At 40.4% G+C, this 26,180-nt stretch overlaps 1 protein-coding gene across 3 annotated transcripts in view; it reads left to right on the forward strand.

Moving 5' to 3' along the window:
* The window catches only part of LOC101968782 (cytosolic beta-glucosidase), a 108,728-nt gene that overhangs the window by 73,498 nt on the left and 9,050 nt on the right, over window positions 1-26,180 (forward strand). Inside the window, exon 5 of one of the 3 annotated variants that reach the window (XM_078021140.1) lies at window positions 9,684-9,739. The exons of the other annotated variants lie outside the window; for them this stretch is intronic. Within the exon in view, the coding sequence (XP_077877266.1) occupies window positions 9,684-9,724 (41 nt within the window). The 3' untranslated portion in view covers window positions 9,725-9,739. Of the gene's footprint in view, window positions 1-9,683; window positions 9,740-26,180 lie in introns of those variants that run through there. 3 annotated transcript variants of the gene reach the window in all.

Raw genomic sequence — 26,180 nt, forward strand, 5'->3', positions numbered from 1 at the left:
GCTGAGTTCCAGGAATGCTGTTCTGATCAGCACTTTTCTTTCTCAATTTTGCTACCTCTAGCCAACATGGTCTCCACTCCTATTTTATTATAGATCATTGCTGCCTCCAGTCTAAGGCACTGTTTGTTTTAATTTCTTTACTTTGCATCTTGCTAGGATTTTAGTTAACTCATCCCAGGTATGGCAGAGAGGACCCTTTCCAGATCCTCCCCTCTGTGGGTGCCTATGTGATTTCTTCTGGGCAACTCTGCCAGGATCTATTCCAGTTCTCCAAGAAGCAATAACAGAACCATCTCTGGATATGGAAATAAAAAACCATCGACTCTCAAGGATTTCTCAGTAACTTATTGTGTGTCATGTAAACATGAGAATCCATGTTAATAACTTACTAAGATTTCACCTGATCTATACTGAAATGTCATCTAAAGTCTTAGCATTACTATTGTAAGGAAATGAAGGACCCATAAGAGCAACTGTACCTTGGCTAGGAGCTGATGAGAGCATTTCATCTTTAAGATGCTATAAAATTTTCTACACACTTTTGTAGAGGGAGAACTATACATTGGGATTGAACATGCTTTAAAATTTAATTCATTTAAGAATAACTAAAATCAAAGGAAAACATGTAGATTTTTTTTTGTGTGTATGTGTGTAGGTGTGGATATGGCGATCATTTTGATGATTTTAGGACACCATCGGAAGGAAATGAAAAGAGCCTTAGATTTAAGAATCCTGGGATCTATTTTTGCCAAGAAATATGTGACAAATTACTTGAAACACTTTGTTATCACCTGTGAAATGGGGGCTCACTGTACCTTTTTATTCTATTGGATGTGTTGTTTAAGCTACTTTCAATGAAGCAGCTATATTTCAACATGCAACGACCTCTTCTGTACTCCTGATTAGCATGGAGGCTGATCCTTGGCAATGAAATTGACCTTGATGGCCTGCACTGCTGTTATAGTTTGAAGGGCATGAACAAAAGGGATGATACCTAAAGTCCAGCCAGACAGGTGGGCAGTTCCCTTTGGAAGACACTGTCATGGCCAGTCAAAGCCATGTTCTACAGCGTTGTTCAGAAACCAAAGCGTTGTCAGCATTCTGAAAGTACATCATTTCTCATGGAACAGATTCATGTCTAGCAACTTGCAAGGCACTGATATATAAACCAAAACGTCGATTTATTAATTTATGATTTGAAATTCAACTGCCAAGGACATAGGATATCGACGTCCATCAGGTGACACATTCCTTAAAGAAATTGACAAGTGAAACATAAATAAAGCTTAAACCATGGCCACGTGGTCACGGCAGGGCAAGGACTAACAGTACCTATCAGAATGGCTGTTTCTACTTAGTGCACAAAATATTTTTATCAGCGGCTCAGTTCCTGGAAGTGCTGGATACACATGGACAAACTGCTGATTCTTGTTATCCTGGCTGAACTTCACCTTGCACTTGCTCTGTCCTGACTATGGTGTACCCCACCCCACTTCTGCTTTTGGTCACGCCTGACCTGCACTGGGAGGAATGTGCTGAGAGAGAGGATTCCAGCAGTTGTTTGCTCACCATTTTTATGTGGTGGATGCTTTTCTGACTCACCCAGTTCTGGGCAATGCCTTTTCTTCCCGTGTGTCCTGCCCACATCATGCTGTGGGATTCTCTCTACTGTATATTTTGGCAGTAACAGAAGGAACTCTCTCCAGGCTCTGCATTCCCACAGCATGAGCTGTTTCCAAGCTTAAATGCTGGGGGAGGGCACAGGGAAATTAGATGGAAGAGGATGAAGGGAAGCCTGAGGGAAGTGGCTACTCCCAAAGCCAGATAATTTGTCTTTGCTTTGCCCTTGCTGGGCTAAGCCCCGGAGGATGGATATTTGGTATTTAGTAACATAGTAGTCTGGGACTCATTTTTTTAAAAAATTTTTTGCAGAGCTTGAATATTTTCCCCCCTTGGGGAAAACTGGATTCTCCAGAGTAAAATGAATTATCTATTTGGCTAATTAGCTAGGACATGAAAAAAATTCTCAGGAGGATCATCCCATCGGAGGATTGCTCTAATGTAGGCTGGATTTTGCAGAGTCGATCTCTGCTCGTTTTGGAGCCTGCCCATCCTATAGCTCGTGCCTCACAAAGGAGCCAAAATTGTCAAGTAGGCGAAACCTCTTTCTCTCTTTCCTGCCTTCCTCAACGTGCTGTGCCTCATAACTTCCGGTGCTCACAGGTGACCTAAGGAATTACATTCTTGTATTTCAAGCTCTACCAATTATGTACTTCAGGATATGAAGAGTACCCACCTCTCCAGCACCCAACCAGAAAACCTTCCCTGAATACTCTTGTCAGGCATCACAATTGGAAATCAGTGAATATACCAATCATTTGATAAAGTATGAAAAAACTTCAAATGTGGTTTTATAGCTTTTCCTTTCCTAGTGGACACATGTTCCGACTCTGATACTCCACATTTCCTGTAAGCAATTTTTCTCTCTCCATTTCAGCCACCTAATTGTGGCAAGAATGCTCCACCCTTAGCTTCAGAGAAGAGTCCTGATTAGCCGAGATCAATCAGAGTATCTCATTCTTGAGACACAGATGATAGCATGTGGGATGAATCCCACAGATACTGAGACAAAAGGAGAGCTATTAAAGGACACCCTTGGTTTTTTCCATGGGATATTAAAAAGAGAAGTCTGAAATGCTGGCAGCTGTATTCATCCACAAAGGAAGGGCCTAGAGATTTTCGGGGACACTGAAGGAATCTTGAATCTGAAGCAGATATTAGTGAACTCGTAATAGACTGATGGAAAGAAATTGGATCCCCGGCCTGATATCTGAGCTGCCAGATTGAATCTTACCTTAAACCATACATCTCCAGACTCTCAGTTTCCTATGCCTATCAATTTTCTTTATTGTCTAGGCCTAGGTCTCTGGTAGTCTTGGAAAAAAGTTCTTGAAGACACTCTACTAATTTTCAAAGGCTTGGTGGAATAGAGCAGAGCCACAACTCCAAAGAACACATCCTGAATGTTGGAATTATGAACACTATAACAGACTTTACAGGATCCCTTAGCTCAGGATATGTGGGCCACATACAGTTAGTCCTGATCACAAAGAGTGAATTCAGTGAAGCATGTCTCCATCAGACCCTATGCAAGTGTGCACCTGGACTCTATTAATTTCTGACATTGAGAAGTCTATATGCCATATGGTAGCCTTACCCCTGAACCATCCTGTATTATTATTTATAAAGTTTTCATATTGTCCACAGTTGGCTACTAGCAATAGCATGATGTAGCAAAGATTAACATAGATTTTGGAAAGAATATTCTAAACTCTGTAATTCACTGTGTTATCAATTCCCTCTTAAAAAGGTGTTCCCAAAGGGAGCTATACATAAAGTGAAACAGTGCCTTTCATATGGAATCACCCTGTGTCTCTCTGTAGATGAATGGATTAAAAAAGTACATAAAATGATGTCTGTATACACAGTGGAATACTATTCTGCTTTAAAAAAGAGAAGGAAATGATGCCACCTGAGATGATGTGGGTGGATCTGGAGGATGTTATTTTAAGTGAAACAAGCCAGACACACAGACACAAATACCACATGGTGTACTTTACATGTAGAATTCAAAAAAAGTACCCAAGGAAGAAAGAATTCTGTTTCTAGATTTTTTTTGGAATCTGCCTTAAGCTGCATTATCAACTCTTCCTTGGGTTTCTAACCTCCCACGTGATTATAGTTGATAGTCCCCATAATCACATTAACTAATTCATTAAATAAATGCCTCTCTTTCCACACACACATATGCCTGTGTGCATGTACAAACACACACACACACACACACACTACACACTACACACATACACACACACACACACACACACACACACACACATAGTCTTCCTATTGGTCTGTTTCTCTTGAGAAGCCTGACTGATATGGAAAAGTAAGAAATTGGAGCATTAGTTGGACAGTGATTGTAGAGGTTCATCAAGAATAGGGTCAAGTGAGGTGTCTTAGAAATCATATTCTCATAGTTATTATGTATGTATGATTTCTTATATATTATATCTCAATTTTTATTAGATTATCACAATATGTTGTATTAGTTCATTTTTTTTCCTTGCTACTACGAAATACCAGAGGCTGAGTCACTTTATAGAGAAAAGAAGTTTATTTAGTTTACAGTTATGGATGTTTGAGGGAATGGCAATGGCATTGACTTAGGTCCACTGAAGTCCTGATGCTGGATGGCACAACAATGGTGGGATTGTGTGTGCATGCAAGAGATCACATCATCAGAAGAAAAGTCGAAGAGCTACTGGGGACTAACTGGGTCCCATGAGAACCATATTAGTCTCCTTCCAAGGCATGACTCCTAGGAACACAAGGACCTCTCACCAGGCTCCACCTCATAAAGCTTCTCAAAACTGCCATATTGAGAGCCAGGCTTCTAGTACATGAACACTTGGGGAATGAGCCAGATCCAAATTGTAGCCTACAGAACGTTCTATTATGTATTATAATATTATACAAGAAATACCACATTATGGGTTAGAATATTACTGGATCATATTCTATTATCATTTTTGTTATTTTCATTTCCTGCATAAGATATTTGTAATACTCATATTTACAAAAAGCTGGAATCGCACATGAAATAGCTATAAACTAAATAAACTTCTTTTTTTCTGAGTCTGGTATATGAAGGCTTATATTTTCTTTTGAATGTCTGCAAAATTTTAAAGGCATAAAATAGTGCACAGACTATGCTTACAGCTGACTGAAAACCACATAGTAGGCTCATAATGGATGTTTATTATCCATTACATAAATGGTGTGTCGGCTTCACATACATCACTCCAGTGAAATAACCTGAGATAAATAACTTACAAAGAGAAAAGGCTTATTTTGGCACGTGATTCTGAAGTTTCCATCTTAAGATAAGGTGGCTTGTTTACTTTAGACCTCTGGCAAGGACAGCAGATCGTGGCTGGGAAGTGCAGTGGAGCAAATCACGCATCTCTGGAGCCAGGAAGTCAAGGGGAAGAGATTGAGATCCCACAATCCCTGTTGAGGTTCCATCCCCAGTGGTTTAAGGACATCCCAGTAGGCTCTGCCTCTTAAAGGCCAACAGCATCTCCCAATACTGGCAACCTGGGGACTAAGCCTTTTACACGTGGGCCTTTGGGGACATTCAATACCCAAAATATAGCAAATGGTGAGAGCAAATGTTGGTCTTAAAGGCAGCCTCAGGGGCCTTTAGAGTAATGAGTGCTGCCAGTGAAGTTTCCTTGGCCCATTGCATGCTGTATCTGGCTTATTTCATAGCTAATAGATCCCCAAGGTGCATCATTTAGCCTCTCTCTCTCTCAACTCCATATTCATAGTAAGTTTATTCTTTAAGAAGTTGTGTTTCAAAAGTCCCATCGCTTAGTTGTGCTGAGAGGGGAGAGAGAACTCATACTCCATCATCCCCAGCAGTGAGATTTTTGGATAGGTAGCCTAACCTCTTAAAGACCTGCATTTCCTGACTTTTAGAATGGGGATGATAGAGAAAGAGAATGCAGATCTGTGCTTGCCAAGGATTGGAGGAGAAGCAATTGGGGAGTTACTACTTAGTGGACACAGATTTCTTTGGGGGATGACAAGAATATTTGGGAAACAGAAGTGGTGGTTGCATAGCATTGTGAATATATACATACTTGTCTTTCAAATGGTTGATTTTATGTTGTGTAAATCTTCTTTCAGTAGGAAAAAAATGGGAAGGATAATACCTCACGGAGTTGCCATGAGATGTACGGATGTTCACTCCTTAGCACAGTTACTAAACAGGGTTACCCTCCTCTTCCTCCTCCTCTTTCCTTCTCCTTTTCTATAAAAATCCGTATGATCATTGTCATAGCCGTTCTAGAACCAATTCCTTCTCAGATGAAAATGCAAACCCATTTTCCCTGCCAGTGGAAGGAGAATACAGGGAGACAACGCTGGAAGATTGGGTTGGGACTATTATGTTGACTATTATCTGGGAGATTCAGAATGGATATGCTAGACAGTGAGAAGTCCTTGAAGATGTTCCTACTGGAGAGCAAAGGTGATCTGACTGTGCTTTGAACCAGCTCTCCTGGGAGCCACATGCATAGTAGCCTGAAGGGACAAAGGACGAAGGAGGGGGACACAGTTAGCAGGCTATTTGCCATGGGAATAGCTTTCTCTCTCCTATTTCCTCCTCAACCACCTTGGATTTGGCTGGCTACATAGCAAACACTTAATAAATACTTGTAGATTAGTTATTTTACACTTGTTTAATGCCTTCCTTTGAAGTACTTCCAGTTGAGATTACTTCTACAAATCACATAATGCAAGATAAAATACCCTATATATCTGTCAGTTTTCTCTAAGACTGTTTTCTAAGTATTATATGTGTTCGGTTCATGGACTGGGCGTTCAGTTGCTGGAAAAAAAGAAATCACCCCATTAGTCATGCCTCTGCAAATTTCACATTTTATATTCCAAGTTTTGTGGTGGGTGATATTTAAAGCTTTATTTATTTATTTTTTTGCAAGCTATTGTATCACTACAACTGTATATTGCTTGTGGACATTTTGTGATCTCAGATCTAAGGAAAATGATGATGTTCCATTTGTTATCACTTTGAGGGAAGCACAAAAAGACCTTAAAGTGAGAAATGCAGCTTAATTAGCACGTTGGTGATTTATATTACCCAGTGTGAAGTCTCAGCTGGTACTAAAGGGAGGATCAAAACAAAAGGCATCTTTTGGATTTTTTTCACATTTTTTGGTCTTACTCAGAATTCTCAACCTTATTTTCATGTTTCTAATCTGCAACCCCTAAAATGTAACATCATTGTCTCAAAGTTATCACATTTCACAATATCAGGCAAAGGAACATAGCTGTGTGTTGATTAATCTCTGAGGACAAATGTCTTTTGTACCATTTTATGTGCAGGTTTACACCTTGATTTATGTAATGCCAAGGCTCTTAAACATCACAGAGTTTTAGAACTTGAAGGGACTACTGAAGTTTTCTAATTTTACTTGTACTATATTTTGATTGAAAAAATCCTAATAAAAACCACTTAGAAGACTTTTACAGTGATTTATATTTTATGTAACACACTATCTACATATATTATAAAAATATTTGGACATCTCTGTATTACACTGGATAATTATTTGGCCTATAAACCATTTATATTAGATACACATCTTTCAATTACAAAGAACTTATCAGAAACTTGTTTAAGAAATAAAGGGATTTATTTATTTAAGTGACTGAAAGGTCCATGGCTAGCTCTTCAAATTGGTAGAACTCAAATGCTCAACGGGTTCTATTTCTTCCTCTCTCTTGCCTCTGCTTTTCTGTGGATTTTCTTCAGTTTCTGGCCTCTGTCCTTGTGGTCACTAGAAGATCTGGGCTTTTACATCCTCTAGATTCAAGACCAGAGGAGAGGACTTCTTTCCACTTCTCCAGCTGATTCTTGTCTTAGCTCTGACTAGACAACTTGAGTCAGGAGTCCATCTTCAGACCAATCACTGTGGCTTTAGTTGTGTGAAATGGTGATCTGCCAGAAAAATGTCCACACCTGGAGTCAAGGGAGGGAGCCAATCTCATCTAAACTACCGGGTGCATTCAGCCTGGGCTCCACGATTTCCCCAGAAAACCTGAAGTGGTTGGTGGGAGGTAGATGAATGAGAAATAAGCAAAACCAGCCAGTGGATACCCATGAGATGTTATGTGGATTCCAGGATATTGTGTAGTAATAACAGAATGGATGGATGAGGTGTTAGAAGAGACTCCACAACGGACTGTAGGCCCAGAGATTAAAAACGCTGTCTATATTCCAGATCCTTCATATGGACATAATCTCAGAAAGTGAAATGACAATGACGTGTCCATGGAACCCAGTTAATATGGCAGAGGCAGGTTATCACCATTCAAATTCTCTTCAAATGGACAAGAATATTTCTTAGAATATTTCTTATATACATAAGAATATTTCTTATGTATATATTTAATATACATATATTTGAAAAATAAAATTTTAGTTTTTGAAAGTGATATTTTTACCAAATTTGGAAAATCTGGGAAAGATCCAAGATCAAGTGAATACTCTGTGTGTGTGTGTGTGTGTGTGAGTGTGTGTGTGTGTGTGTGTGTGTGTGTATAAAAACTACCATGTGCTACCTATAAAAATTCTTGGCTGAATTGTTGTGAATTTAATTCCATAATAAGAGAATATACATTAGAGTATTTAACCAGAGACTCTCATAATGACATTTTTTAATGTAGAAAATTTTCAGTGGTGCATCTTCACATTTTAAAATGAACTCATTGACTATCATATTTACCAATTACTCCATGAACTCTCAACATTATTATCACACAAAAAGCAAAAATTTGAGGGTTATGAGCTTCTTGCAGTCTTTCTCAGAGCACTCTAGTCAGCTTTGCTTCACCCACACACTGTCCCTCTTTGGTATGGTAGTTTCCTAAAGGGCTGCCTTTTACGTGTGCTTATGGCAGAGACCTGTTCACTTTTCCCCCATGTAATCTGCTGGCCCAGGACACCTGGCTCAGTCTTGACCTCTTCCTATCACCTTCAGCCTACACTATGGGCAAGCCACATAGCCCATGACCCCTTGCTTCAAAGTCTTCTTGCTCATCAAGTGGACTTTTGAGGAATGCTTAAACCTGCCCATCTACTGACATCTGGTCCACCCAGTGGAAGTCCACATACCCTTGCATGGTAAGTTTTTGGCAGTACCTGCTGCCTGCATACCACTTCCTGTCTTACCTTTACCATCCTGCCTCTGCCCTTGATCCAGTGTCTCTACAGCACTGAGCACTCTAAGGATCCCATTGCCCAGTCCATCAGAAAAGAAATGGTCATAGTCTCTAACTTTGCAGAAGTGAAGGAGAAGAGTTGGTTCTCCTCTCTCAGAAGAAGGGATGCTATTGTTCCACAAGCTGTAACAAAGTGGTCTCTTTCCCCTGCTGAATCAGACAGGGTCTATTGGGCTTGATAGAGATAGTGGTAGTGAAGATCTCTATGGATGTGAATTGTGGTCTTGGATGAAGCAATCTCTGTGAAGTGGCTGTCTTTTACTCCTGGTAGTTCCTCAGACTTAAATGGTGAGGTAGTCAGTGTCTTTGGCCCTAACTATAATTGCTGGGAGTAACATGGTTTCCTCTTGCCCTTGACCCCTTCCTTCCCTACTGGCCTTGCAAAGAATAAATCAAGAAGGCCTACAAACTTTATCAAATAGAATTATAAGGACTTTCCTTGCTTGCCTGCCAAGTTTTCCCTTCAGAATCCCACCCATTTTTCTGTCCCTAAATGTGGTATATTAACTAATGTCCTTCCCTCGGATGCACTAAACATTATTTTCTGACTGTCACCTATGTGCCTAGTTGTGGGAAAAGTTGTGCAGATTCAAATAGTAATAACAATAGGGATCATCTCTTGATCTTTCTGTCATACCTTTTATCATTTTCCTATACCTACTACTGATAATTCTTAAAATAATACTGCAAGGTGAGTATCATTTTTCACATGTGGAAATGGAAGCATAAAGGGGTTAATAACTTTCTTTTTTTTTTTTAAAGAGAGAGTGAGAGAGGATAGAGAGAGAGAGTTTTTAATATTTATTTTTCAGTTCTCGGCAGACACAACATCTTTGTTGGCATGTGGTGCTGAGGATCGAACCCGGGCCGCACGCATGCCAGGTGAGCGCGCCACCGCTTGAGCCACATCCCCAGCCCAGGGTTAGTAACTTTCTGAAGATGTTACATCCAACAAATTTGTGAGTCACAACCTGTGTCTGATGGTGGATTCTGCTACATTTACATCAATATTTAAAAAAAAGAGAGAGAGAGAGAAGAGAGAAAGAATTTTTTAATATTTATTTTTCAGTTTTTGGTGGACACAACATCTTTATTTTATTTTTATGTGGTGCTGAGGATTGAACCCAGTGCCCCATGCATGCCAGGCAAGCACGTTACCGCTTGAGCCACATCCCCAGCCCTACATCAACATTTCTTTAAAAATAGAAATGAGGACACAGTTCTTGCCTTCAGTTAAACTCACCATTTAGTGAGTTTGTTAGCAAAAAAACAACCGACAGTAAAATAGGCCTGATTGTGACGTTGTAGTTTTTCTTTGGAACTAACAGTGCAATGTGTGTCCAAGAAATTATCAGGTTTTGAGTTAATTTTTGTGGTGTGGGAAGGTTCCTCGAAACACCTAGATATTCATAACCCTGCACTGTTCTCTCTTGAAACTATCAATCGTGGCCTTTCTTTCTGTGCTTCAGTGAAGCATCTCTTGGAAGAGAATCAATGAGCTCTCACTGCCCAAGAAAATGGAAATTCCCGACTCCTCTATTCCTTTACCTAGAGTAGCACTTAACATAGTTACTCACTTTTTTTTCTTTGAAATAATTTCTCCCTTTGGTGTCTGATAGGCAACATTTTGTCACTGTGATCAAAATAACTGAAAGAGGTTCATTCCATGGTCGATCAACTGTATTGCTCTGAGCCTGGGGAGAAGCAGAATATCATGGCAGCTCATGGCTGCCAGGAAGCAGAGGGTGTGAGGAACCAGGGGCAAGTTAAATCCCCAGGGCACACCCCCAGTGATCTCCATCCTCTAGTTGTTCCCTACCTGTCTACGGTTACCAGTACAGTAATCCTTTCAAATTATTAATCCGTCATACAGATCAATCCACTGGTGAGGTCACAGCCTCATAATCTAATCATTTTACCTCTCAAGATTCCTGCATTATCTAATATGAGCTTTTCATCTCCAGACTGTTATAGCTTCCAAAGTCTGATTAGTTATCCATCTTTTTGTTCTCCTCCACTGCTGGCTTTCCCTCAGCTTCTTTGTGGTATTTTCCTCATCTCTCTGGCCTCTAGCTACTGAAATATACCAGGACTTAGTCTCTATCAATGTTCTTTATTCATGATCACTCCCTGGATGGTCTCATCCAATTTCATGGCTTTAGATCACTCCCTATAAGCTGACAATTCCCATTTATAAAATGCCACTATAAACTGTTCTCTGAACTCCAGACTTGTACGTTCAACTACCTGTCTAACATCTCCACTTGGATTCTTTATAAATATATTAAATTTTAACATGTTTCCAAAGAACATGTTTTCTTGCAGTTTTCTCTGTTCCAGTAAGTGTGAATTCTGGTTATTCAGGCTAAGAATCAAGGAGTTATTATTGACTCTTCAATTTTTATTATATTTCATGTAGATTTCTCCCTGGTCCATCCAGAATCCTCGTGACCTCCATGGCTGCTACACCTAAGTCCCTTTCACCATTGTCTCATTTGGCTGGTGACAATGGCCTCCTAAGTGATCTGCCTGCCGTACCCTTGCTCTCTAGCAGTGCGTTCTTCACACGTTAGTGAAGTCAGATCCTCTCATTTCTCTCCTCTAAACATTGTCGTGGCTTTCTCTCTCACTCAGAATAAGATCCAAAGCCTTGGCTGTGGTCTCCAGAACCTTTGCCTGATCCAGTTCCACAGCCCCCCCCCCCCCACCGCTCCTCTGCTTATTTGAACCTACCTGACCTTCTTGTTCTTCTGCATGTCAAGAATGCTTTCTCCTGAGAGCCTCTGCCATGCGCTGTTCTTTCTGCTTCCTTTGTTGTTTCTCTCAACTGATTTGGTCAGTGAAGACTTCCTGGACCATAAGCTGTATAAACTAGCACCTTCTGACTGTTTCTACCACGACTCTGATTTCCTTTTCATCATGTTGTCTGTCGCCATCTGATTCTCTATGCTTGGTCCACTGCCACATCCCTGCAGTTGGGTGAAGTGCTTGACACTTGGTAGTTCTTGGTAAATATTTGTGGACTTAGTTAGTGAAGGAATAAATTAAGGATGTACTTGGTAAAATCGAGATAAAACGAAGAGGATTACTTCAGAGTTTCAGTGGACGAGTTTTAACTGGCGGCAGATTTCAAATCCCCAGCAGGAATGGCATTTCCTCTCTTAATTCTGACGCAATGGTTTTGACTGTTTCCCTTTTTGTAAGGAATAACCAAGGAGCTGCTTAAGTGCTGAGAAGCTTGTGGGCATTGGGCACTGTACGTCCATTTCTTCCTTGCCAGTGTGGGGTAGGGCGTATTCCACGTTTTCACTCCCACACTCTTCTATGATGGAAGCCACAGGCGTGGATAAGAACTGGGGACTTCTTTCTCGGCCCCACGCATCTCTTTTTCTTCCCTGTGGGCACTTTGGCACAGGCATTGTTCCTTTCTGCCTCATCTGTATTGTTCACCTGCTCATAACTTCCAGATGAGCCTATTGTGGTACATGATTTGGAAGACTGATCTCCACTGTGCCTCTCAAATGTGAGCTAATGGTGGCTATAGAGGCTGCTAATTTGGGAATACGATTCAGGTAGTGTGGATGATGCACTTATTGTTCAGACTCGGGCTCTGTTTTGAGGCTTTCGGTTTTCATCTGTAGGACTCTGTGGAGTTTAAGGCTCCGAGGGCCATTAAAAATGGCTTCTTTCCCTTTAGTCAAGGAGATTTGCTGAGGCGATGGCACAATTAATCTGTGAGGCTGTTGACAGGAAACAAGGGGACAGGGCTTTTTCTATAAACATTTCTCATCATAATTTTCAGACTCTCATTCTTGGCATAGGATTTTAGTCTCACTTTTGCCTAAAATCGATACAGTTAAATTTGTCTGAGTCTAGTAAGATTATTTGTTTTTACCTCCCCCACCCCCCTTTTAATTCACATAGGGTGGGAGGAAAGGATTTTATGGCTCAGTTGACAGAATGTCTGGATTGAGTACATTCCCAGAAAAGCAAAGCAAAGAAAGGAAAGGGGGGAAAAAGCCTTTACTTGGAAGAAGAAAGTTTATTTAGAACTGGAATGAACCTGTCTTTGAACATGATAAATACCATGCTTTTCAAAGGTTTGTTATGGAATTGATTTCTTTCCATATGTTTCTGGAGGTTTAATTTGATTGGCATAGCAAAATATTGCTGTTGGATGTGAGAGAAATAATTTTTAATGCACTGAACTATAGGTGTAAATTTTATTTGTGTTAATAATTTTGAATAAACTGCATTTAGGTATTGGGTTTATTCTTGGCTACTGGGCTACTACATAATTTGATTGTCCAGTTTTCAGACATGGATTTAAATCTTTACGCAGCTGGGAATTACCTAGTCATATTGTATTTGCTTCTGTTTGAAGAATCAGGAAAATCAACTAAAAAAGAGGTGCTATTTCAAGATTTTTCTTATGTTTTTTTTTTAAATACAAAAATATTTCCCTAGAAACTTGATAGTGAGGATTGATTTAACTCTTTCTTTAAGTCGATGGGTCTGAAGGTACACAGTTCTGGCTTCCTCATTTGGCTAAACAAAAGATGTAACACATTTGCTATTTTGCCTTTATATAAATCAACCTGTCCAAATCAACCTGTGTTTATTATTTTAAAGAGGTTAAATAACAGTAACTTTATAATGTTATTATTTTTGATATTGACCTTGACAACTATAATTTTCAATCAATAATCATCTAGCATGCAACCCTTAAAGTGGTTACGGGATAGCCTTGTTTCAATAATGCTAAATGAATAGTGCTCATGTGCATGAAGGTTTACCTAGTAGCAGTGACAATTACAGTTAATTCAGGCAGAACTTCAATTTAATTTTGGGGGTGTATTCTGCTTCTTAGGCTAACTGTTGTCCAAACCAGTGGACAACACAAAGATTAAAGTATCCAGATCCTTTGTTATGAAGTATTCATAACTTTGTTATGAAGTGCTCATAAAATAACCTATCTATGGCTCATGAGAAGTATAATTTTTGGCTTGGCTTAATTCAATTCTTTTTTTTTTTTTTTTTTGCTCTATGAGTCTGTTATGGTTTTTCTGTATCTATCTACCCCACCCCCAATTCATGTTGTGGAATTTAAGACCCAGTGTGGTGGTCTTAATAAGTGGGAAGGAAGCAAAATGGTGCTCACTTGACACCCAAGCCCAGCGGCTTGCTCCTGGGCTTCCCAGGTTCCAGATCTTAAGATTCACCCTCAAAGAAATAAATACTCATGGGTCAATACTCAGTTCAGCCGATTTTCATCAGGAATGACATGTACTCTAGTACATTTATCAACAAACAACTCTCTATTGAATGGCTGATACTGGGGGTGGGGTATAAAGAAACTTGGAACTTGTTTTCAAGGAGAATAAAATCAAACTGATGAGATAATTACAGCTGATAATTATCTAATGCTTGGATGAAAAGTTGCTTTGCTACATAGTAATAAAAACTGATAACAAAGTAAAAATCAAGGCCATTTGAGGGAAACGGGGGACCCACAGATGACCTGAATGAGTTTGTTTATTCCGATAAGAGTAATAAAACCTGAGAAAATTTATTTTCTCTCCATCCACCTTTTAATGCCATCGTTCTTGGATTAAGGAGGGTTGTTGCACGGGCAGTAAATAAACTATATGTCAGGTATGGATGAATTGCTACCTCATTTGAGATTCCTAAATCCCAGGAATGGTTCTGTATTTCCCAATCCACAGACTAGGAAACTAAGGTCCGAATAGCCTGTTGAAGTCTGCAAGCTGTTAAGTAAATGACTAGGATTTGAGTTCAGGCAGCTTGGTTTACAGTCTGTGGTCTGCTTTAATCCCTGCTTGGCCTCTCCCTTATGCCTGATCCTGCGATGATCTAGAAGGGCACAGCGGCTGCAGAGATCTAGGTTCTCACTGCAAGTTTATTTTGCAGGGCTCCAATTAGTACACCAAATGAGCTCATTTACTAAACAGGCCCTGAGTAATTGGCTGATGGGGTTGGGGTGAATAGTGTCCTCGGGAGGGCTGTTTCCACAGCTTGACGCATTGGACAGTCAAACCTACGGTTGTTTATCCCTCTCTAGGACAGCATGGCCCAGCACGCTAACGCTGCAGGAAAATGGTGCCCAATTTAAAAACTCAAACTGGATCAACAGTCCTGGCTCTGTCTTTCAGAAAGCAACACTAGGAACCCAGCACGGAGGTTCTGCCTGTACCCTGTGTCAGCATGAAAGTGGGGCCGTGTGGGGCAAAGGGGTTCTCACCTTCCACATATGGATTTAAACAAGGGGACTGTGTCTAGGCTTTTCCTCCCTCCAAAGCCTCTGAAAGAAGTATGGCCTAGGAGGAACATGCTGATGGGCCAGGTCACACAGCCTGTTACGTAGTCTATTCACCATGATCCTCGATCCTCCCCAGAGAGGAAACTGCCACACATAGTCATTTGTCCCCATTGACACAGCTTGTAGCCAGCACCTCTCTGTACCTCTCTGTGAAACGACAAAATGGGATTGGCAATGACACCTACCTTATGGGCTTGTTGTGTCAAATGCGTTAACAAAAATAAGGTTTGCCATAATAGTAAATTCTGGTGAACGTGTGGGGGAAAAAACATTTATACATTCTCGGTGGGATTGTAAGTTGGTGTAACCACTAAGAAAATCAGTAATGGAGGTTCCTCAAGAGATTAGACATAGAACCTCCATGTGACCCAGCTAAACCACTCCTCAGTATTTACTCTAAAGAATTAAAGTCAGCATGCTAAAGTGATCCAGGCGTGCCCATACTTACGGTAGCACAACTCATGATAGCCAAGTTATGGAACCAGCTTAGGTTCCCACCAATGAATGAATGAGTAAAGAAAATGTGGCAATAGACACAATGGAGTTTTGTAAAACAACGAAGAACAAAATTATGTCATTTGCTGGTAAATCGATGGAACTGGAGAACATCATGTTAAGTAAAATAAGAAAGGCAAGGGTCTCCCTCTCATGTGGAGAGAAAAAGGGAGGGGGAAAAAGATTTTTAGAAGTGTGACTGCTAGGGTAAAAGATGGGAATCAGGGGGAAGAAGGAGATGAAGAAAGTGAAGGGAATCCTGGGCAATGAAACAGACCTAATTGTTCTGAGTACATATAAATACATAAAAAACCTCACAGTTTTGTATAACTATAAAGCACTGATAAAAAATAAAATAAAAAAGGTTTGTGCAAGGGTGTTCAGGTCATAATAATCCTTCAACACATGTTAGCCATCATCACTATTATTTGCCACAATTATTATTTGTATCAGATCATGAAGTGGAAAAAAATGGAATTGGGAAAGGGTTAAAGTTCTGACTCTTTCTTCTCTGTGTTTTGGGAGTGTGAGTAAGTCACTCTTTTGACTCAGTGTTCTCATCCCAGATAAGGAACACACTAACCTCATAGGGTTGTTTAAAGGAATAACAAAATAATTCATGTCTGTCAGTATCATCGGTCAACTATACATCCTCATGTTCATTATCATCACCAAGTCTCCAAACTTTTTTTTTTTTTTATTAGTGCATCATGGATATATATAAAGGTGAAATTCACTGTGGTTTTGTTTATTTGTTTGTTTTGGTATCAGGGATTGAACTTAGGGGCACTTGAGCACTGAGCCACATCCCAATCCCATTTTTGTATTTTATTTAGAGACAGGGTCTCACTGAGTTGCTTAGCAGGGATATAGCTCACTTGGTAGAGTGCTTGCCTAGCATGCACAAGACCCTGATCTCAATCCCCAGTACCACCACCACCAAAAAAAAAAAAAGAAAAAGAAGAAGAAGAAGAAGAAGAAGCTGGGGCAGGAGGATTGCAAAAGTCTTTCCTCTGGATTCTCTTTCTTATAAACCCAATTGACACAGCAGCATTAAGACACTATTTAATCCTAAGCCCTTCTTCTCATCTCTTTGGTCTATAAGATTGGATGATGTTCCTAGCCCTTCCTCCTATCTCACTGCAACTTCCCTAATTATAAGGCATCTATAGCCTCCTCCCTGGCCACCTGACCTCCTGTCTCCAGTCTGCTGGGCAAGCATTGTACAAACCCAAACTCCTCACCCCCCACTTAAAACTCCTTCATGGCTTCTCATTGCCTTCAGCATAAAATCGCATTCTCTTGGCATGGAAAGCAAGGCCTTCCATGACATGGTTCTTTCACAAACCCCTAAGGGTCACTCTCACTGTTCTGCCTTTACCAGGGCCTTGTGTCTCGACAAACTAGACACGGCTCCCAGGATGTGTCTGTGATAGTTGATTTTGTGTGTCAACTGGGATATTTGGTTAAGCATTCTGGGTGTATCTGTGAGGGTCTTTCTGGATGAGACGCATGTTTAAATTACAACCTGAGTAAAGCAGATTCCCTGCTCTGTGTGGGTGGGCCTCATTCAATCCGTTGAGACATTAAATGGATAAACAAGTTGAGGAAAGGGGAATTCACTCTCTCTGCCTGTCTTTGAGCAGGGACATCCATCCATTTTCTCCTGCCTTCAGATTTGGACCGCAACTATATCATTTGCTACCCCGAATCTCCAGCTTGCTAACCACGGCCCTTAGAATTCCCCAGCCTCTAAAATCACGAGATAAACAGATAGGTCTCCCATTGGTTTTGTTCTCTTGAGAATCCTGGCTATTACAGTGTCCCTGTTTTTCTCTTGTGCTTTCTGGCCACATCCTTTTGGTCATCTTTTCCCTTCCCTTCAAAACTCCAGCATCACCTAATGTACCGCAGCCTTGGGCATCCTCTTTCCTGGACACCCTCATTGACCTTTGCAGGGCACCCAGCATTGTCTCTGATCACATTGTATCATAACCACTCCTTTGTGTATCTGTTCTTTCATGGAAGTGTTAGTCAGCATTTCATTGCAGTAACCAAAATCCCTGACATGAACAACTTAAAGGAGGAAAGATTTCTTTGGGCTTAGGGTCTCAGAGGATTCACATGGTCAGCTGGCTCCATTCCTTCGGGTCTGAGGTGAGGAGAATGTGGTGGTGGAAGGGTGTAGTCAAGGAAAGCTGTTCAGCTAAGGGCCGCCTGAAAGGAGAGTGGAGAGTGTGGTAGAAAGGGACAAGGGACAAATTCAGTCCTCAAGGTCATGCCCCCAGTGACCTATTTCCTTCCGTCTTGACTTATTTGCCTACAGTTTCTCCCCAGAAGACCAAAATATTAATTCTTCAAATAGATTAACCCACTGATCATCCAATTATTTTTTAAAAGCCATAGTTCTAAACCTTTCTGTACTGGGGGCTGTTTTAAGTTTTTTGGGGACTGCTTAAATTTTTTAGGGGACAGTCCAGATCCAAAACACTGAATAATGGAGGAACTCTTGAAGATTGGGGGCTCACTGTACTTGTTTCTACACTCCCAGTGGCTTAGAAAGAAAGCAATGCATATTATTTTAATGAAGAATCAATATTATACTCAACACCCATAAGATGAGATAGTTTTCCTTTGAGAATTATCTATAAGTTGCTAAAAGAGGAGACTATACACCAAATTTGTCACCAAATGGTTTTGGGAAAAATGGCACAGCCATTTTGTGTCTCAGTTTTCTCATCTTTTAAAATGGGAGCAATAATAGAACCTGCCTTATAGGATTGTTGGAAAGAACAAGTGAATTTTGCATAGAAAATCATCCAAATAGTGTTTGGCATCCTGTGAACACTCAGTAAATGTGATTTTCTACTGTTTAATTAGCTCCAAAATGGGAGTAAATTTCACCCTATTCTTCATTCAGGAAAGTTGCTCTTGGCGAGTGTCTGTGAAAGTGGGAGAAGTGGTCTGTGGGTTTCCTTGACGTCAGGGAATTAGTACACAAGAGAGTAGACGTATCAAAATTAAAACAAAACCAATATGTATATGGCAAAACAGTGGAGTTTGAAGACTTATAGAGTCCTGACATGAGCCAGAACAAACCCAAACTATTGAATTCATTTCCCTTTTGTCTGATGGTTTTCTCTGAACTGGGGTTCAGAGTGAAATACAAGGTTTGTCCATGCCCATGAGTGTTCTCTAATCTTTCTGTTTTCTGTAGATGCCTCTCAGGAACATCTTGTACTTTTAATACACCAACCAATAAAGAAAAACTAATATATGAAAGATCATAAGATTGGGAATAAAAGGGACAGTGCTTGGCACTGCCAGTCACATACTTGGTGCAGGGCATCTGCTATGTCCACCCACAGTGCTGCAGTCAAGATTCTGAAAAAATAAGAAATATGGAGAGAATGATGGCATTTCTACCTCCTAAGCAGCACTATAAACTCTCATAGGAATTAACCAGGGAGCAGGAACGATGGGGTCTGCTAAAGCAAGTGGACTTTGGAGGCAGATGGTTGGATATCAGTCCCTTCTCTGTCACCTGTTAATCACCTTGAACACATTTACCTTCTCTGAACTTCATTTTCTGTGTCTAAGGGACATAATAGCCTCAGTCTTTAAGGGTTGTTATAAATGATGTTTTAGCAATAACAATAGCTTATCTTTCTATGTTCAAGGGAAGCGTAATATGCCACCTTTAATAATCCTCTGAGATTCTTCTTGAGTCTGAAAAAGCTTGAAGGATAATGACCTGGCTACTTGTTTGTTAAGATTCAGGAATAAAAACAGTTTGGAGATGCCACTGATGATGTAAATGGATGCTCCTCCTTCCCTCTCTTCCTCTACCTCTTTTCTCTGTACACTCCCTTCCTTCCTCTCAGTGCACTTGCCTGATTACAGCCCCCAGTCAAAGCAGCTCATCTTCTTGTGTGTTCCTGAAGGAAGCATTGGCACCTCTAGGGAGCAACAGTTACTGAGCCTTCTGTATGTCTCCAGGTCTACCATGTGATTTCCTAGTTCAGTCTTTACTTCATCTATCACTGTTGGTCCTACATTCTTCATTTTGAAGGCCAGGTATGATCTAATGCTTCTACAATACAATTCAAAGTCTTCTTTGATGTTGGATATCTTGGGGGGGGGGATAAGACAGAATCTTAGCAGGTGAATCTCAGCCACTCTGTAATTTTGCATAATAATTAGGATAAGCCATCTTGTCTAAATTCCATTCCTAAAATCCTGAGAGGTTCCACTGTGCACTGTGTTTTAGTACAAAGATAACAGGGTTCCACCTTTCACAAAGATTGCTGGTTTGAAAAGAACCCTAGAGAGAGAGATTGCATCGCCAGTGGACTTATAGAGAGGATGCATTCCAAACCAGTCCGGCTAACAATCTCAAAGATGCCTTGTTCATGCATCAACTAATTATAGACAGAGATGGAAACAGGATTTGGGATCTGAGATCACAGGGCATAAGGCCTTGGGAAAGGGGCCAATTCAAATGACACAACCTTGATATGGTGCACGTGTTCTCTTTCAAGACTAGCTGGCAAATTCTTATTTATCTTTGAAATTTCTATTCAAATTATTATTCCATTGGAAAGTTGCCCTTGACCTTCCCAGAAGGGTTAAGCCATTGTTGGTCCAGGGTCTTTTATAGCTCCCATCCCTCTATATTCCCAGACCAATTATATTTTGCATCTGTCTTCCTAAATGAGACCATTAACTTCGAGGGCAGAAAATTTGTGCTATTTGTCTCTAGATGATGCACACTAAGCCTGGAGTCTGGCACATAATAGTTGCTCAATGGATACTTTCTAAGTGAATAATGAACAAACTGGATTTCTCAAATATTTGGAGTCACAGAGCTCACTTGTGAAGAAAAGCTATTCTTTGCCCCTGATATTATTGATGAATGAAGTCCACTCTAAATTCATGTCAAATGTTTTCCTGCCTTTGCAGCCTGCACGACTGAATTCCTTCCTTCCTTTTTTTTTTCAGACTGGAGAGTTTCGTATGTAATAATGTTGGAATCCCCAAAGTTTAGGAGGAAAGTATTTCATGGTTCTCACTCCGAGGTCTACAAGGAGTTTTATTTTCTGAATAAGTATTGATCGCAGCTTACAAAATACTGCAAACCCATATAATTAAAAAGAATGAGACCAGTCATCGGTGGGCAGTGCATGTCTAAGTGTGAGAGAAGATAAATTCTTCAGGTGCCTGTGATTTTATAATTGTACTTGCTTGGGAAGCTTATTAAAGCCTTGCAGGTGCAATGTTTCATCCAGAGTAGTGAACCTTTGAAAGATATGCATAATAAACAGAGTTTGAAATATGTTTTTATTCCTGGCCATATGGTCCTGTCTGGAGCTTTCCTGGATCTTTGGGTCAGTTCGTTGTTGAAAGATGGGCTTGCATGGACCCACCTCTTGGAGCAGCTGTCAGAGCCCTATCAGAACGAATCTGCTTTTGCATGATTATTTATTTTATGTGGCTCTCTGAAATAATCCCAGCCTTGCTCAGGAGCTGAAATGTGCTGAGCAAAGTTTCTCCCCTGAACAGCTTGTGGCCATATCACCAAGCAGTGTCCTTCCTTGTCCTTAAAAAGCAGACTATCGAGACTTGTACATTAGGCCAGGATAGGCAGTCTGGGTGAGGTGTGCCCACCTGGGCTTGAACTTGGTGCCAGCAATATGAAAATTCACACAGTAGCATTTTAAAGAGGTGTCACTGTTGTTGCTTCTCAACTCTCGGTTACTTACTTTATCTCTCAGCTCTAGGTAATTACAGGGGCTGCTGGGCACAAGCGTCTGACGATTTTTTTGTGTGTGTGGTGGCAGCGTGGTGAGGATGATGCCAACACTTGTTCTCCCTTTGTCATTACTGGAAGGTGGCATTGACTCCTCTGCTTTGTAAGGGGCATTTAATAAATTCATTCAGCATTTTTTGCATATGTATAGGAAACTTCTAACTGACAAGAGCCTTGGCCCAGGGATCAACTATACGCAACAAAGTGTTCTGTTCCTAACACACTGAATGGGCAGGAGGTTGATCAGACTGGGAGAAATTTTATCCTTTCTTGTTTATTTGGAAAGTCAAACCTAGAGTTGAATTTTGACATCACGGTAAAATAAAATAATCTTGCTGCTTATGAAGTGCTTTTTCTCTACTCTTAAGTTACAGGCAATATGTTTAATATCATCGTATGTCTATTTGCAGCTATTCATTCATTTAAGCAATATTCATTGAGCACTTGTCCTTCATCAACCACTGTGCTAAGACTTGGGAAGGAAGGATCCACATGATCTCTGCCTACCTGGAGTTCCGTTGTAATTCGGATTCACATTATCTCCCAGAGACTCATGGGTTGAAGGCTTGGTCCCCAATGTACCAAGGTCCAGAGGTGGGGCTTTTAAAAAATGATCAGATCGTGAGGGGTCTGATCTCATCAGTGGATTAATCCATTTGGTGAATTAATAATTTGGATGAACTACTGGGATGTGGTGGAAACTCTAGGCTGATGGGGCATTGTTAAAGGAAGTAGGATACTGAAGGCATGCCCTTTGGGATTGTATCTTGTCTCTCTGAGAAGTTTTCCTCCACCCTGCCTACTTACTATGATGTTCTGCCTCTGCTCAGGCCCAAAGCAATGGAGCCAGCCGTCCATGGAAAGAATCATCTGAAACTGTGGACCCAAATTAACCTTTCCTCTAAGTTGTTTCTGTCAGGTATTTTGGTCACATTGATGAAAAGCTGACTAACACAAGGAAAAGACAGACTTTGGACAAAGAGTTACATGTCTCACATGTGTTACATAAAGGAAGTTGGGGTATTGTGTGAAAAAGCACTATGGGGGAAACCTGTATGTGCTCTTTGCTTTTATTGCCTTTTTGCAGCTTAAGAGCAAAGTCTACCTGAATTTTTTTCCTGTATGAGGATCACTCCACTTAAAATAATAACATATAATAGTAGATGGACGTTTAATCAAGTATTTATAAATGTAAGGGAGGAATGAAAGAAAAAAGTTCAGCAGGAAGTGTTAAGATTCATTAATTTCTTCAGTTCACACTTTGTCGAACTACAGTTTGAAAGCCCTAGATCATTTTCAGAGTAAAGCTATGTATTTTTCTTTTGCCCCCACTTTCAGTGTTGCCATTTAAAAAATTTGCTGTGTTATCTATATTTTTATTTCTAAACCTTTAGAATCTAGAAATTAGCCTTGCACATGAGTATAGAAATAGTTGACTCTGATTTTTTTAAGGGCTGCCCTTATGTGGCCATAGTTGGCAGAGATGAGCTCTTTCTCTGTGCAAGTAGAACAATATTCTTATGTGTTAAAAGATGATGTCTACGCCAGAGTATTTATCTCAGGTTAGAGATAAGATTGCATGCTGAAAGGTGTTTTCTCCTGGAGCTTCCTTAGAGCACCCTAAGGTATTCCAGAGACATGGGTCACCCTTCAAATTTTATGTTGTGCTCCAGGGAAGAGCTTTCCAGGTCAGCAGAAGTACTGCCCCTAAATTCAGCCAAGGACCACGTAGGTGTACTTTGAAGAACATGGGGAATCAGAGGTAAAAGTTTGGTAGCAACCTGAGACAGTGGAGAAACTTTTGGAAAATGTCAGAAAGTGGAAGGTCAGTGAGAAGTGATGGGGACTCTCTGGTCCACATGGATGGAGAGTTGGAATATCCATGTTGGGTCTGGAATCAGGCTGAGTACTGTGGGAGACAGGGTCAGCTTGTAGTACTCTGACATGCTCAGGTGCGGGGAATCAATGGCCACTGAATTCCTCATTGTTCAGCCTGAAAATACAATTCCAAGACCCAGATGGGAATAGTGATACCAGTTTCATTAAGAACATATTAAGCCCATGCTCTCTCCTTCCCTCCCTCACCTTTTATCTTCCTTTCCTTCTTCTCATCCTCCATGTCTCTTTATCTTCCTTCTCTATCATTACCTCAAACAAGTGCTTATTCAGCATCTACCTGGTGCTAGGTACTCTTCTCCAGGTGGGGCATATTTAAAGGACACAAAGGACTCTCTTTCTCATGGGACTTTCACTCTTCCAGAGGAGATGGACAATAAATAAATAAATGAGTAAACACATGCACAATACATTTTCATTTAATGATAATGACCACGAAACAGCAGTATAGGATGACATGAGAGAGAATGGGGTGGTTGGGACTAGGATTTTAAATTGGGCGTCAGAAAAGACCTCTTATGGTGGTGAATTTGGACTAAGACCTGAAGGGCACAAAGATCCATTAGGTAAAGACCTAAATGAATAATCCAGACAGGTGGACATGTTAGTAGAAAGGCTTTCAGAGGGATGAGGGACCAACACATTTTAAATTGAGTCTTTATTCTTTATTCTAAGAGGACTTATGTTCAGGTCTTTATTCTAAGAGGACTTATGTTCATCCATTCCCTTCATGCTCTCTACATGGTCTGGCAGTGAGCTTCCCACGGTGACTTTGATTCTGCATGGCACTTACAGTCCTTGGGTCTAGACTTGCAACCTTTCCATGATGTATTGATGAAAACAATCATAGGCTTTCGTAGTCAGAAAGCCTTAGGTTCCATTCTCAAATTGTCCCTTCTAGTTGTGCGGCTTTTGTAGAATTACAACCCTAGAAAATGTACCCTGTGACTTTATCATGTCAAAGAGATGGGACATTTCTGATCTTCCTTCTCAGTCTCCCTTTCCAAATTATCTTTAAAGTCCGAATTCTATAAGACTTGCACTAAAGTTTTGTTTTCTGGAAATTCTTCATCAAAATCCATGATTTCAACTACCATCCCTGTGCAATTTCCCCAACATTTATGTCCCCATCTCAAATTCTATCTAGAGCTCTTTTCTGTCTATCCAACTACCACCTGTGTAACTCTCCATTTGGAGGTCAAAATAGCATCCTAATGTCATTATAACCAAGGTTAATCCATTACCTTCCCTGCCCCTCCCCTAACACTTGTCTATGTACAGTATTCCCTAACTCAGAGTTTGAAAATATTATCAATTAAATTATGCTCACTTTACTTTCTTATTTCCTTCATTATGGATAGCTACTGAATTACTAATTTTGTCTGATTGTATGAATTTATTTTAATTGTATGAATTTGCCTTGCTCTCTCCATCTTCTTATCCACCCCAGTCTACCTTCCCTTCATTTCCTCCTGATTTACTGCAGTTACTTCTAAATGCTCTCTCCAGTTCCATTCTTGCTGAACTCAAATGTATGCTTCACAAATATCAGAATCTTTTAAAAATGCAAATTAGTTAAAGCCATTTCCCTCCTTAAAATTCTTTAAGGATATTTCATTGCTGTCAGAATAAAAATCAAAATCCTTAAAACATTTAACAGGGCTTACATGTATGTCCAAGTGCTGTCTGAGACTCTCCCCATCATTCTTTATTATCTGTTGTCTTGGCTGAAGTTCCTTACATGTGCTGTGGACATTTCCCATATCTGAGTTTTCACATGTGCCGTTATTCTTCTTGGATCACTCTTATCTGTCTTCTAATGCAGTGGACATCTTTCATGTATCCAATATGCTTGTTTCATACACGTTTTGTCTTGCCAAGGGAGAAGATGGGATTTCTGGTTTCTTTGGAGCGAGAGTGCAGACATGTGATCCACCAGTCACACTCATCCATGTGAGAATTTAATTTGAGGATGAAGAGCTGGGTGAGGCAGAACCAATTATGCTAGTGAGGATGGCAGCAGAAACAGCTAGCTTTTGGGAATGATGATGGTTACAAGGTCTAGTTTTTGGTACAGAAGCAACCAGGATGCTGATCGCTGCTGGGGTGGCAGGAAAGTTGGATTTTGGCAACAACCTAAAATAGAGGAATTTGTTCTCATTAGGTCTTTACAGTTGAAGCAGTTTCTCCAACCAACCAGATCTGTGGTTTACTTTGAGCACTGGCCCTAAAAGTTCCACTGGAGCCTATTTCTTCAGCCCAATCCCTTGTGTGCTTCACCAGCCACATTGGCTGCTGTTACAATTTAGAAAGAGCATTGGCTGATAGGGATGTATGACTCTAACTCATCCTTGGGCTCTGGGTTCTGTTTCATTTCAGAAAACTGCTCTTTCAGTCCCACCCCTGCTGTTTCAGACAGATCCTACCAGAGAATGCAAGCAAAATGCTGTATGGTGCTGTAGCTTGGTCTAAAGCTTCTGCTGTTACCTTGCTGAGATAAGATCTCAAATCTCCTACTTACTTTCTGCATGAACTTCACTGAGGTTAACTAACCTTTCTGGGCATTAATTCTCCATTTCTAAAATGGCCACCATGGTAATATCTATCTGTCTTATAGATTGATGGCAAAGATTGAATGACTTGATGCATGCATGCAGCCCTTAAAATGATATCCAGATGTTAAAAAATATTAGCTAACCTGCAGTTTCTCATGATTCCTCCTTTTTTTTTTCATTCTGCTTTTCACAGACTGTAATTAAAAGCTCACAG

This window comes from Ictidomys tridecemlineatus, chromosome 9 (assembly GCF_052094955.1).
Source record: "Ictidomys tridecemlineatus isolate mIctTri1 chromosome 9, mIctTri1.hap1, whole genome shotgun sequence".
In the NCBI taxonomy this organism is placed as follows: domain Eukaryota; kingdom Metazoa; phylum Chordata; class Mammalia; order Rodentia; family Sciuridae; genus Ictidomys; species Ictidomys tridecemlineatus.